This window comes from Ambystoma mexicanum, chromosome 7p (genome assembly GCF_040938575.1).
Source record: "Ambystoma mexicanum isolate Mex_15411 chromosome 7p, UKY_AmexF1_1, whole genome shotgun sequence".
NCBI lineage: Eukaryota > Metazoa > Chordata > Amphibia > Caudata > Ambystomatidae > Ambystoma > Ambystoma mexicanum.
In genome coordinates this window covers 923,058,681-923,073,484 of record NC_090939.1, presented here as the reverse complement: position 1 = coordinate 923,073,484, position 14,804 = coordinate 923,058,681, and the positions used below count along the sequence as shown (strand labels likewise).

Below are 14,804 nucleotides of genomic sequence, written 5' to 3'. Positions count from 1 at the left end.
TTCAGAACACTCTTTGCAAGTTGTTAAAAGGCAAAGGTTATTAGAACACAAGAGACCACAAATATTCTTAAGCAGTGCAGATACTTTTAGAGTTCGCTAGAAGAGTCATTCAATTCAATAGGCTAAGCCAAAGTCAAAGTGCAAAAGTCTTGATAGGACAAAGCACTTCTGGTAAGTAATGGAAACATCTTTGCACAAGTTCTTAGGAGTCTTTGAAGAAAAGAAGAATCAAATGTGCGCCCACAAGCTGATTAGACTTGTGAGTTGTGGAAGTTACAAGCCCTTCTACAGTAAGAGGTTAGTTCTATTGGACTTGTTTTACAGTACCTTGGTAAAGAAGAAAAGGTGCAGCTGATGACTCCTGTTCCTGTACAGCTCTGCAGGTCTCACTGTTCCTGGGCCTCAATGGTGGGGATAAGAGGCAGGACGTCGGGGTACTCCTGCACTACACCAGTACGGTCAAAACTGGCAACCGGCAAACTTAACTTTCAGTGGCTGTTTCGCATTTCAGCTCCTTGCGGTACAGCAAATAGCAATAAGTGCGGTTCCTGGCTGTCAAGGTGGACTCTCCTCACATCGGAGGTCCCTCACTCAACTGAGGGGGGGTCAGGCTTGGTCAGTCCTGCTTTGTTGGTGTTCCGGAGGATCTTCCAAAAGCTTTAGGCCAGCTTACAAGCAACGCACACAATCTGGTGTCCCTCTCCCTGGCTATATGGTTTCCTGCAGCAACTCTGAGGAAATTCAACCAGCTCCGAGATGGGTGTCCAGGTGGCTTACTTGGGAGTTGATTGGTCCCACCAACTCAAAAGGGAGCAGTCGTCCTTGCAGGGCTTCTGTCGATGCGAACTTGGCAAGTAGTCACTGCAGCAGGGCTTCATCGGGCAAACCAACGGTCCAGGAGTTGCAGCAGGCGTCCTCTTCAAGCTTTTCTTCGGTTCCTTCGTCCAGTGGTCGACTCTGCCTTCCAAGCCAAAAGATAACTTGTATTCAGTTCTCTCCCATTCATTCCAGTTTAGCTGTTACTCACCCAGCAGGGACGCTGTCCTTGCCGGACAGTCAGCATGCCAATCACCACAGAGTGCATTTGGGTCTCCTAGGAGACTATGCACAGGGAGTTTCGGGCACCTCCCTCACTTCCTGCCTACCCCAGACACTCAGACCCCAGAGGCTGGTTTCTCCCAAACTCTGCCAAAGGCGAAATGAACAAAGAGACCAAACCTGGTTTGGCGTGCAGAGAAACTCTCTAAAAGGACCTTTCCACAAAGACCTGGCGAAAAAAGAAGACCGGCACTATTTTAGCAAGGGTGGCTGGATGCCATTTTGAAAAAGATGGCTCCCGCGGTTAACGTTACCAGGTCCGCGAACGGTCGCGGTAAATGCAAACCTAGGTAGTTCAAAACGAAACCACTGCCACCAGCCAGTCAATTGAGGAAAGGGTAACATAAAAGGTGTGACATGAGCATTTAGACACGGGATACTAAGTAACCCCCTCCAGCACTCTATTGTGAGATCGGGTGTGCTGGGTCTACCAAGTAAAATGCTAAGTAAAGCCAATTTCACTTTACTGCTCTGGGAAACAGTAGTTGATCCCAGAGAAGGTATTTAAACCTTGGGAAATCTGGAAGACTTCCCTGTGGCACTGCACTGAAGGTGCTTTGTGACACAATTTTTAAAGATGATGCCTATTGAGTTGGTTAGACTCCATAACCAAAAAGAAAGTGTATAACATCACATAAAAATACATTAGAGTGGGAAAAGGGTCTCACGCTCTCCAGGTAAAAAAAAAAAATGAAGTCCTCAAAATCCAACAAAGTTGCCGGGGTCTCTAAGGTGGAGGGAATTGGCACATTTTTGAGAATTCTCCCTAACAAAAACCCTTATATCGAATATATTTATGGTGGGGTAAAGGGTTAATTTTTTGGCAAACGGTCGGGATGGGTTTTTAGGGGTCTGAAATAGGAGTTGGGGGGAGGGGGGAATAAAAACATTCAGGTTTTCCTGGTATATGTTTCGATATATAAGTGATTTGGTATGAAGACATGTAACCAGCAAATAATTGATCAATTACAGAGACCATGATGGCCTGCACACTGTTCAGTGATCAGAAAATCCCTCAAAACCTACGATTCAGAAAAGACACACTAGCACAGTAGACTTAAAAACCAAACTTATGCATATCCTAACCACAACCACGTGCCAAAACGTGATTTGTTGCAGCTGGGACCTTATCGAGTAGCAATAAACAAATAAGCCAACAGCAACCACAGACTATGAACCAAAGGGAAACTGCCGCTGACCTTTTACAGCGTGAAAAAGCTTCAGGGATCTGAACCAAAAGTAAATTCCAGAGCAAACAACAAACAGAACACCAACCTTGAAAACTAGGATGATCAGAGACGGGACCCTTTTGGGTTACACTGGCGACACATGTCATATACACCCAAGCATGTTTTCTCAATTAAGACACTAGAGAGTTTGGACTCGGTCATGACAGTCTTTCCTGCCCTTACCATGTAAATGGACCCACACAGTAATTACTCTGCACCCAAATGGACGCACTTGCATGCCAACAACAGACTGGAACTGAAACCGCTCAAACTAACTCCATTGGGAGAGGTCTTCGCTAATCCCAAACCTGGTCTCCAACCCCAAACTAAGTGGCTCATCTCTCCATTTCCTAACACCTCAGAACACACACAAAACATCTTCTGCATGGCGGATTTTGCCTTTCACTACAATATTCAATGACAAAGCAATGCCACAGCTCACTATTTTAGCTCTCTAAATCCCTCACCCTTGCCAGAGGCTAAACGTGTCTCGCTGCACCGTCAATAGATTTTGTTTATCCCCTTCGGTTAAAACACACAAAACCACACTAGCACTCGGGTACATCCTGCACTAAACACTTTAGGTTTTGTATCTACCTACCCTCCCCTTTCTTGTACATTTATTGCGATACAGCCAGTCAAGGCAAAAATGGTGCAAAGGCTGTAAGAAAATGTGTAGTAAAGATAGCGCTCGTCCCGTCCACCTAATACTTACTACTGCTAGAATTTACTTTGTTTTTAAACATTCAAGTTGTGCATTTGGAAGTACACAGTATGTTCGCAATTAGAATGTCTTACCGATGGGAAAAGCAACTACTGATGATGCAAAACGTGTATATCATGACGACCTACCACAAAAGGCTCAAAGGCTAGCAGATGCAATGCACTTGAAACACTGACTACAATTGGAACTAGTTCCCCAAAGAAAATTCATATGACATTAAAACCCCTTAAGTGCACAGAACGAGTATGCTCGTCCTTTTTGCAAAGGCTTGCAGAACAGCCTGGCACTTATTCGTCCTAAAGGTGGCTCAAAACTGTTAGGCAGCATACAAGCTACAAAGTGTCTAGGCTGCCTAAAAGGAGGAAATGTTACGTTCAAATCCTCAGTAAAATGACGTATAATACACAATACAAACAATGACATTCCAGCTGTTTCTTATAAACCTAACTCTCCCGAGGTACCGGGCTAACTTAGCCAAACATATAGTATGAATAATATTAGCACTGGATTCCAGAACGGCAGCAGACAGAGCAGCAGCTTAAGCTAGGGCCCCCACGCCCCACCCCGATCTCCCCATATGAGATGACAGATGGGAGGCGTTCAATGAACAGCATAAAAGAAATGGGATTCTACAAAAAATCTGATTCCTAAACAAAACAGATCAGACCCAGACATGATAAAGGATGAGATCTCCAAAGAAATCTGTTCCCTACTCCTGAAGGTGGCACGAGATGGTGGTGAGCGGAGGGCCTCACTAGGATATATGATATGATATTTATAACGCGCTTGATACCCAGAGGTTTCTAAGCGCGGACCCGGCAATCGAACCTGTGTTTCTGCGTGTCGTCTTGCTTCCAAGGCAAGCACGTTGCTGCTGAGCTATCCTCCCGAGACCTAGGATCCTAGGAAAAAAGTGTCCTCGAAGTTGGTTTGTAAAGCAGGGTGAACAAAGTTGAAACTAAAATGGAGCAATTGATGGGAGAAGTATCTGGAAGCTCCAGAGCGTATAATGTCTTGAAGGAAGAGGTACTCAAGTTGCGAAATACCAAAACAGAGTTAATCATCAGAAGCAGAAGCCTCAACCTATGCCTGCTGGGAGGTGCAGAGCAGGACAATAAGGATAAAGAGGGAACATCGTAACCAACTTGTTCATACCATCACAGAGATTTATGATAGAGGAACTCTTGATCTTCAGGATTTAGACAGACTTGGGGTACAGGATGGGAAGAGAGAATGTGTTAAAGGAGCATGCCAGATCATGTGTACCCTGACCAAAGCCAGTGTCAAAGAAAGGATTCTTAAAGCTGCAAGAGTTAATGGAAGAGTTAGCCTAAGAGGTTCCCAGATTTCAGTTTATCCCGATTCCCTGAAGAAGGTTGTAGCAATGAGGAAAGCCTCTTGGGATGTGGAGGCACTGGCCCGAGATCTTCAGATCAAAGTGCAACTTAATAAACCAGTCATAATGAGACTTTTTCTGCCAGGAGTGATTAAAAGTGCTGAAGACCCAAAGGAAGCATTGGACTAGCCAAGAGAAATTCAAACTAATCCAGGCAACTTCAAGTCAAGGGGGGAAAATTCCTATAAAATATGAAACTGGTTTTATAGGTTTTACTTTTATGCTTATGAATCCCCTATGATTGCATTTATTACTTTACTTTTGACATACACTTTTCACATTCTGATCAATATGTAGCGTAGTTGTTAATATACAATATTATTTGTGTTACCTCGACAGTTCTAGAAATATTTTTAATGATGCTGGAGGAGGGTTTAACAATCTTTAATGCCTGTGCAGTGAATTTCCTTGTTTGCAGGGTGAAATGCAATGGTTCCGTCCTCTGAATCGTTGGGACGTCCAAGGGTTCCTTCCTATAGCATTTGCCATTCAGAGCAATGGCATGAGCTCTAGTGTACGCTACTTGGTGGAATCATTTACTATCACTGAGAGGTCTATAGACTGTGGATGAATATTGTACTGCCGGTCTTACCAACTGTGCATCCTCTCCAAACCCTACCGATTCGTTGCACGAGGGTACACGACCTTGCAAAATGTTCTCTCTGGTTGGGGCGCATGGACCTCATGTTTGTTAAAAGGTAAAGCTATATGTGCTGTCTTGTTTTGTCTTTTTGTTTTAAGTCTTATGATGTTTTGTGAAAAGTCAATTTTTAATGAAGTTTGTTTTGACTATATCACAATAAAAAAAATGAAAAATCAAAGGTAAAGCGCACTTCCTGGATGAGAGTTTGGGATGGTTGCTGTTGTCATGGGGGCATTGCATGTGTGATTGATATATTTGTGTATATACTTATACATGTACAGGCTTTCTACAATGCCAATTCGTTTGGGTTGAGATAGCCGTTGCACAATTACTAGCTGATATAGGGTTAAGGGGCCCATGAGGTCACTTGTACTATCCCAAGTTTTAATTGGGAGCCAATATTGCTCATTCTGGGGTTTGAGGTAGTTTAAGTACTCGTGACGTTGTGGCAGTAATAGCACACTGCTCCCAGGGTTTACGGATAAGCATCATAGTTCTGGGCTGTAGTGGTATATGCCATATAGGAATTACTTTTGAATATTTGTTTAGGTTTGGAGAATATAGAGGCTAGTTTGGTTTAATAAAGAATAAGTAGGGCATGGGAGGTCACATTGTTGGGGAGAATTATCATTTCTGTGCTAATTCCCTTCAACCTTAGAGTCCCCCCAGCTCTTTTGCTTGACTTTAGGACTTTGTAATTTTTATCCTGGAGTGAGTGAGACCTTTTTTTCCACTCTCTCGTGTTTTGGCCTGATTTGAATCATGTGTTTCCTCTGTTTTTGTATGGTGACACACAGCACCTTCAGTGCAGTGTCACCGAGAAATCCTTTAGATTTCTCTTCAGGTTTAAATACCTTTTCTTGTGTGAACTACTGTTCCCAAGAATAGAAAGTGAAATTGTTTTACTTACCTTTTCTCTTTGTGGGTCCAGCACATCCCATCTTATGTGGAGCGCTGGGGGGGTTACCTAGTAGCCCCTTATCCTAGATTCGCAGGTAAAAATGTTTATGTTACCCTCACTACTTTAAATAGCTGGTGGCAGTGGTTTAATTTTCCTACCATTGTGCTTTTCTACTGCAGGCTGAATCCTCTGCTGCCATATAGCACCCACGGGTGACCATTTTGTCAAAATGGCCCCGGTCGTCTTATTTTAACCATTTTCTGTTTGTGGGGTCTTTCTTGGTTTTACTCTGTGCCTCAAGGCCGAGTTGAGCCCTTTGTTAGTTTTGCCTTTGGCAGGCTTCAGCCCTGAAGACCGCCTCTGGCTCCAGTGTGTCTGGAAAGCCAGGATGTGAGGGAGGTTCCCGAAACTCCCCTGTCCATCTCTAGGAATGCCAGAATGCAACCACTCCTGATTGGCTGGCTGGTCACCCTGCTGTGTGGTTGACAGCCTAGGCTGTGCATTAATAGGAGAAACCTGCCTAAAAGGTGAGGGTTTCGGCACTAGAGGCAGAGTTGACCACTAGGAGAAACAACCGACGATGAAACTGTGAACAAAGCTTGCAGTGTCATCCTGGACCTTTGAAATGCCTGGTGAAGCCCTGCTGCTGTGCTGAAACTCCTGTTTCTGATCGACAAGAGAAGCTCCGGAAGGGACGCCTTTTTCCCTTGGGTTAGTGGGACCAACTAACCACTGGAACATATTCCTCGATTGGCTGTACTTCTTTGCTGCTGCAAGAACCGAGGGCAAGAGGTTGAGAAATACATAGTCTAGTGCAATGTCTGCAATCCGGTCAGAAGCTCCAAGAGTCTCCAAGGACCCTCCAGAAGCAGGAAGACCAGAGCTTAGAGTACAGTACTCAAGGAGTGAAGGAAGCCCAACCGGTATCCGAGATCTGCAGTGGTGCTGTTTACAGAGCGTTGAAACCACAACATGCCGCTGATCCGAAAAGAGCCCGTAGCTGCTGACAACCTCCAAATTGCTGCCACAGGAGCCCTCTAGACGTCCTCTCTCTTGTCGCCACGACTGAGGCTCAGGAACCCAGGGTCTGCTCCGCTGCAACAGGACAAACCAGCTGGACCACTCTTCTTCAAACAAGAGGTATTGTTTAGACTTCAGGTACTTGCCTCAGTGCAGGTTAGATCGACTATGGTACGTGCCCTACTAATTAGCTGCAGTGAAGTAAGAATAACCAACCTCAACAGAAAGAGGGCAACAATCGCTCTATCAAAATGGTTTTAGAACGTACCAGTGTAGCAGATAGGACACCTAAGCAGCCGTCCAGTATGTCTCAGGATAGGGCAGCCCGATCCGGCAGTTTATCTCAGCTCAACCTAGCCTGCCTGCCCTGTCAAATTAAGTTAGTTATGACCGATTACAGTGGTTTAAAACAATTAGCAGGGACTACTATGGGCACATTAAGAAATATGTATAGAAATCTGGGTAATATATCACTCAAAAAAATGACAATAAGCCCAAAGAGGGACAGGGGCAAATGGAACCATCTCTTCAGAAGCTGTTCAGCGCCTACCAACTTGACCCCATAGTTCTCCTAATAAGAGTCCTCCTTGGGATCTGACCACTGACTCAACTATGTGCCGAGAGGTATCAGCATGCCACTTCAAAAGGATCTCATCTTGAAATCTCCCTGTACCACTAGTGAGGGGGAACAGCACAGACTTCGAGGGATTAACATTGAGGCCCGAAAAACTCCCTCATTACAGGTGCCAAGTTGGCATCCGGGTCCCTAATGACCATAACCAAGTCATCTGCATACATAGATCTCACCAATTTATGGGTATACAGTTGGACTCCTCTATGTGCCTCTAGCGAACCAGTTCCGCAAGGGGCTCCACAGCAGGAGCAAACAGCAGAGGCAGAGTGCCCCTACCCATTTCAATACGTGGCGCACGCATGCCATTCACTCAGAGTAGTGCTACTGGGCACTTGTAAAGCAATGGAACCATCCGTAAGAATTCCTCCATCATCCCCTGTTGGGTATGATTTTCACACTAATGATAAATCTTCCTGACCTGTGTCAACCCCAGAGCTTTTTGATTTTACTGATAGATTATTGTTCATTGTGTCTCTGTGAGTGGGAACCTTTTTCCACACTCATAGAATCTTTTACTCAAAATGTGTGTCATTTTTAAGACTCTCCATAGTGTCTTAAAAGTCATTCTGACAACTTTTTGGCAATAAGTGCCTATTGTTGCTGGGTTGCCCTAGGGGCTCTGCTTTTAACTTTTTGGCTAATCTTGTGAGAACTACAGTTCCCAAGTGGATCCCATTTATAGTTCATTAAGTAAGACTAGCAACCCCCACCTTATGTGGAGTGCTGGGGAGATTTATGTTGCAAGTACAAACTTACCGTTAATGGCAGGTGGCAGTGAACCTTTTTATTAATTCAATGCACCTTTACCGTGGGTTTATTTGCTCAGCGCCAGTAAAGGCACCCATGGGTGCTCATTTTACCAAAATGTCCCTTTTTTCGCCATTTTAGCATTCCCTGCCCTTTCTTGTCCCTTCTCCTGACCACCAGGGCGGGAAATTCCTTTGTGTGATTTTTTTTTATCTTCGGTGGGTGTCCTGTGGATTCCCCACCCAGGCTCCAGAGAGTCTGAAGGCAGGAAGCGAGGGAGGAGTCCAAAACTCAGCAGCCCTTTGTCTTCCAGCCTAAGTGCAAGAATCCAGTTCAAACTGGGAGGCTGGCTGTCCTGAAAGGATTGTCCCCCACACCCCAAGTTTTAATGCTGCATGGCTGTTTGATTGGCTGGGTTCCTGCATAAACCACTGAAACCAAAACCGAAGAGGAAGATGAAGAATTTGCTACTGAAACGATTTTCAGCGACCAGAGAGTCTGCTGTGTAACCGGAGCCTGACATTACCCTTCTTTCATATCGACCTGTGGACTCCAAAAACGAAGACCCCGACCCAGTGCCTGGTGAGACCCACTAGACTCAAGAAGACTGGCATTTTGAGCCATCTCAGGTTGTGCTGTGACCTTGCAGGGGTGCAATACTGCAATACCCTGGGACCTCGCGCTATCCGGCGGTGCACAGTATTCTGAATTCCGAATCTCGCTGAAACTTCGCGAGCATCCTGCTGATCTCCAGAGGCAGAATTCTGGTCCGAAAGGTTCCATCACCAATGTGCTGGGCCTTGCAAATGGCGAGAATCCTACCAGTGTTATTACGCCTTCTTCTGTGCTCTTAAAAAGGTGCCAAATACACAGAGCTGCGTCCAGCCACGAGGAAACTGGAGCCTTCTACCATGATCCCTGCTGCAAAACTCCTTCCAAAGTCCTGTCTTCCATCTTCATGACAAAGTAATCCATTGACCAGGTTTTTGGCTGCTGATACTAAAGTCTTCCTGCTGCAATTCTCCTTCTGTGCTGAGGGACTGTGTTGGCTTGGGGATTTTACTTACCTTAAGCCTTTGCGATTTATGCATAGCTTTGCGACGTTTTCTATGCGTTTTTGGAGGCCACTCAACCAGTTCACCCAGGACCAATGCGGAATCCTCCTAGGGTGTCTTCTCTGTAGTCGCTGGACCGTCAACTAACTTTAAAGTGAAATACTTACTTGTTTGAACAGTCTTCCTCTGGAACTCTGACTTTGCACTGAACCCTATCTAACCCTGCCTACTGCTGGCTCCTAGACCACTAGGGTCCCTCTAATGCCTCTGAGTGAACTCATTCTAAAGAATAAGGGAAGGACTGGATAAGAAAAGGGTTCTGCCTTAAAAATAATAATAAGTGTGCAAAAGTTACTTACTTGTTAAATATGTTAGTTGGTAACTGTAACTCATAGTGCACAGTCACAAAAGTTCTTACTTACCTTGAATGTGTTGTACAATTCTGAAAAGTATATATAAGGTTACATTATTCACCTGTTAATTGGTTGTGCCTCTTCTCCAAATGCTTTCACTTTATTATTCCTGTTAGGATCAATGTATGAGCGTCCACAATTGGGTATTGCTTCTCCTGACTTGCTGTTAGCCTGTCCAGAATAAGTCTGCCTAAGGTCATACTTACCTTTAAGTTGCTGATCGCACCCTTAAAAAGTGTATAGGTTTTACTTACCCTGTGTTCGCTGTGTGCCAACAGATTTATTGCTTAACTCAATCTGTGCTCCACTGATCTTAAAAAGCAACTGTAATAGAATATTACAGCATTAGTTTTTACCTGCCTAGAATAGCTGGGTGCCATTCCTGAAAAGTGTTCCTTTAAGTGTAGCTGACCCTGGTTTGCCTGAAGCATCCAAAATCAGTGTAAAGAGTTCTTGCTTATCTTAGCCTGTGTTCCACTGAGCTGAAAAGCAGCTGTATTTGTATATTACACCAGAAAGGTCTTACTCGCCTTGCGGAACTATGCGTTATCACTAAAGTAGTAGAGGTATATACCGTTCCTTGAACCGGTGTTCCACTATTCAGAAAAGTATATGTGCAAATTGGTTTACTATGTGATTTCCTTGTAGAGTGTCACTGCATACCTGACGGGGTCTACTACCCCTGTATTGCTCGAAGGTAATCTGAAAGTAACTTATGGCTTTACTCCCCAAGAATAGGTGTGTCCTATACTGAATGTGTATACATAGGTCTGACTTACCTAGAAACACTGTTCGGTGTTCTAAACAAGGTCAGTGCTTTGATCTGTTTATTTAAAGCATAGTGTTGTGTTTGTATAATGTGTTTATATGCTTTATGATAGTACTTACTTACCCAGGAATCTCTTGGTCTCCTTGTATATAAAATAAACCCTTTATTTTTACAATACATAGTGTGTCAGTATTTCTTTGGACCATATGTATAACACAATTTCTTTATACTGATTCTACACCCCTTTCTCCATCCTAAAATAAGCCTGGCTGTTTTGTCTACACTACCATGAACTCGGGTGGTAAAGCCTTATACTAAGAGTGGAGTCTTGTACTGTCTCAGTGGAATGGTTTTACTAAGCCCTTAGTTGGACTTCAGAAAAACTGTCCCAACAGCCTTCTGACCAACTGAAAAGCACATCACCAGAAATGGTTGCAGTCCCAATGCACCCCCTGATAAATCATATAAATATCAAGTCAAGGATAACTCAGGATGAATTAAATTCAGGTTAGATAAAAATACAGATAGGATCTACAGTTTAGTTTGATACTCCGCCTTAACAATATACTACACTCTTCAAGTCATCTATGGAATTTACTGAATGCTTCATACAAACTGGTCTTGTTGGATCCTCTACCTCTTAAGTGTCTAGCAAAAGCTAGAGGTGTTAGTAGAAGCAACTGATTCTCTAATCCCAACATTAGATCACTGACTACTGGAATTGATGGTCTCCTACAACTAAGAAATATCAATATTCCCCACAAAAGTAAATTTAGATAGGCATAACCAAAAATAAATATCATTAATTAACTGCATCAACTGATCTGTAACAACCCTATTTTGAGAAGATATGCTATGGTAATTGTTTCTTGATGGGACTACTTAGTTCAAATTATGTTTACAATTTAGGTGGATACAGATGTATTTTTCTGAAGTTAATGGAGCATTTATTAGGAATGTATCTACAGCCACTATTGTATAGCTGTTTTTTTAGAAAGCATTCTAGGAAAACCTAGGAGCACAACTATGATGAAAATGGACAGGAGCCTTTGTCACTGAAAAGAATCCTCTGACACCTGTAAAAAGGAAATGTAAAAAAATATGAACTCTAAACATTGTACTCATTTTTTGTTTTTGCTGCTTTTGGTACTAACCACCAAAATGAAGTAAAATATTACAAAAAAATTACAGCTATACAAAGCTGGTCTTTAAACAGCAGAGAAGTATAGCGTGCTGCTACTACCAAACACAACATTTTTTCTTACTTGTCATGTTTGGCCTTAAATATTTTTTATAATGTAATGATTTCATTTTTTTTTTAAATTTTGCCAACGTTTGACCTTTATTTCATGGGGATTAAAACAAAGCGATTGAAAAGATTTTCAGAGCTGTTGAATACCTTCTCCAGGTAATGCAGCACTGTATCTGTCTTGTAGTAACCTTGGAGTCTTTAAACAGAGAAGGGGGCAATGGTGCCTACAATCTGGCACATCTTGGTGCATGTTTTCTTCTTCATTTGGGGAATTTCTCCTTTTGCTCTCTTTGCTCAACATTTACCTTATTATGCAACCTGTGTCCTTACATGTTCAGGGCTTTTTAGCCTACCCGAGTATAGTACCCTCGCCAAACAGTCCAACCTTATGAAAGAATAGTAAATTAGATTAACTGCTGAGCATGGCCATAAGTGAGTCCAAAATCAAAGTTGTAAAATGGCTCCAGCAGTAGTGTGGCATCCGGCTATTGAAAATGAATTTACTTTCTTTAACAACTAGGACATTTAAGATTAGCAATACATTTTTACAGGTCACTGTACAGTACATGTCTATGTTCAACACTAGGCATCTATGTAATTCAATCATACGAGACCAGCCCTGCATTTTTAGTTTGGGCTATTAGGTGGCGCTTAAGAACCACCATTAGCCGAACCTATTGCAATGCAGTCCAAGTAGGAGGGAGATAACGCGAGGAGGGAACAGCGTGTGGGGAGTGTTGGTTGTTCACCAACCCATTGACTGCTCTTGACAATGCAAATTCCTATGGCCATTCCCAGCCACTACCTGCCCCTGTCCGGCCAACACACATCTCCTGGGACTTCTTTGAGCTCGTCCTATGAAGAGAGAACATCAAACTTTAGCCAGTCACTGTTATTTATATGCAGTCTGCTGCAAGTTCTTGTTTTAAACAGCCACTTGAATAATAACTCTCCCATGCACTGAAATCCTGTGAAAAGCAACCAACAACAAAGCCAACAGTTTTTATGTGAGGTATTATATGCCAAGGTAATCATTCTACTTACCGTACCAGCTGTTGTCATCTTGTGGCCATTGTGCCAGTGGCAATCCCATGCCTACACAAAAGCCCAAACTGCTGGCTTTGCCAATGCTTGTTTAAACAAGCAATTCAGAAAACAACATTGTGCTTTATTTTGTGACAAAGTAAAAGGATGTAGAATAAGAATATCCCAAGCGTGAAAACTAGTTTGATTGCGGGGTATTCCTGAAATAAGACTGAGTGATGTGTATTTTAGTTAAGGAATAATTCATTCTCGTTCTACCAATTAATAAGTGGTGGTTTGCTGTCAAACGTACAATACAGCTTAATACATTTCCCCCTACACTATTCTGGAAAAAGGTGCATGGAGCTAAAGAAAAGAAAACACGTGGCCACTTTTTATAATCAATAAATCAATTAAATATATCACACGGTACCTGCTGACTCTGCTTGTAACATTGTTGCTACTTCTCTGGCTCTAAGGCGGCTCACTTCACTGCTGCTGTAGCGAACCGGTGTCTCCTCGTGCTCAGCTGACTTTGCCGGAAGAAACTGCTTCACTCCTTTCCACCAGCCTTCATCAAGACCCGAGAGAACCAAAATTCCATATTAACACAAATGTTGCTATATAATCTGCAAGTCTTGCTGTTCATCATCTTTTGCAGCAATGCTCATGAAACCAATTTGCAATGACAAACGGATTATCACCTTTTTAACAAAATGGGCAATAGGCCATCGACCTACCCCATTATGGAGGCTATAAACATTTGTGTACGAGCGCGATAGAAATAAAATATCAATATCAATGGAGGAGCTATAGGGCAAGCCCAGTGAAAACGGAGCCCTTTCTCAGCTGCAGCGAGCAGCCCAGTGTGGGTCTGTGTCTAGAACGTCACATGCTCGGGAAATCTGGTTTCCCTTTTGTGTGAAGGCAGTACCACCAGTGCACACCCAATGTGCCATGCAAGATGTCTGTTCCTGCAGGTTACCAAAGTTGCAGCAGTGTGCAGGTCATGACAGCAAATTTGCTTCATCGAAGAGAAATTTAAGGTGTATCCAATGTTTCTTGATGGAAGGTACACAACCCCTTCTTAGAGAATGTCTCCTTCACCAAAATGATAAGTCACTGATTGTATAGATGGAATATGTTTTGCTGTGGTTTCTCTTAGGAGGCACACAATCTCATAGCAAATCTGTGTTCAGGGAACTCGTTTCACAAATAAATGCATTGAACATTCATGTGGCATAGTTCGTGTGATTTGCCTTGCAAGACACATTTATTGTGTGTTCCCCATGTCCTGTTCTTTGAGAGGATTAGGAGCTTGTGGATGCACTGAGAATTATACTCTGAACTGCACTACCTCTCTACACACAGCTAGACAGAGATGCATAGAGCCCTGGGTACTTCCGGTCTGCAGTAATCAATGCAGCAGCAAAGCTATCTTACTTGTTATCGCTGCCTAGCTAAACCAACTCCCCCCTCACGCACCCCTCCCCACACCCTATCTCTCAGATCCGCCAAGTCGCCTCAATAGCATGCAACTGGCAGCTAAACAAAGGGAAAAATCAGCAACAAACTGTGACAAACACAGTGTGGTAAGGGAGAGAAGAGGGTTGATACAGAATTATATATATATATATATATATATATATATATATATATATATATATAACTGTTCTTTTATAACGCGCTTAATACCGGAGCCGGATTCTAAACGCGATATCAGGATTCAAACTTGTGTTGTTGCTATGCGTTGTCTTGCTTCCAACACAAATGCGTTGCCCCCGTGTTATCCTCCCTGAGCCAACTATCAGGTCACACCTGCATGTACTGAAGAGACGCAGGTCAGCACCCTAAGCAGAGAGGTGACGGAGTGCTGTGAACTGGCTGACTTGTGAGGGTA

General features: G+C 43.3%; 1 protein-coding gene across 1 annotated transcript in view; it reads right to left on the bottom strand.

The window, feature by feature from the left end:
* Nucleotides 1-14,804, bottom strand: part of DCBLD2 (discoidin, CUB and LCCL domain containing 2) — a 621,557-nt gene that overhangs the window by 18,209 nt on the left and 588,544 nt on the right. The window contains exon 14 of the mRNA XM_069637211.1: nt 13,338-13,475. Within this exon, the coding sequence (XP_069493312.1) occupies nt 13,338-13,475 (138 nt within the window). The remainder of the gene's footprint in view (nt 1-13,337; nt 13,476-14,804) is intronic.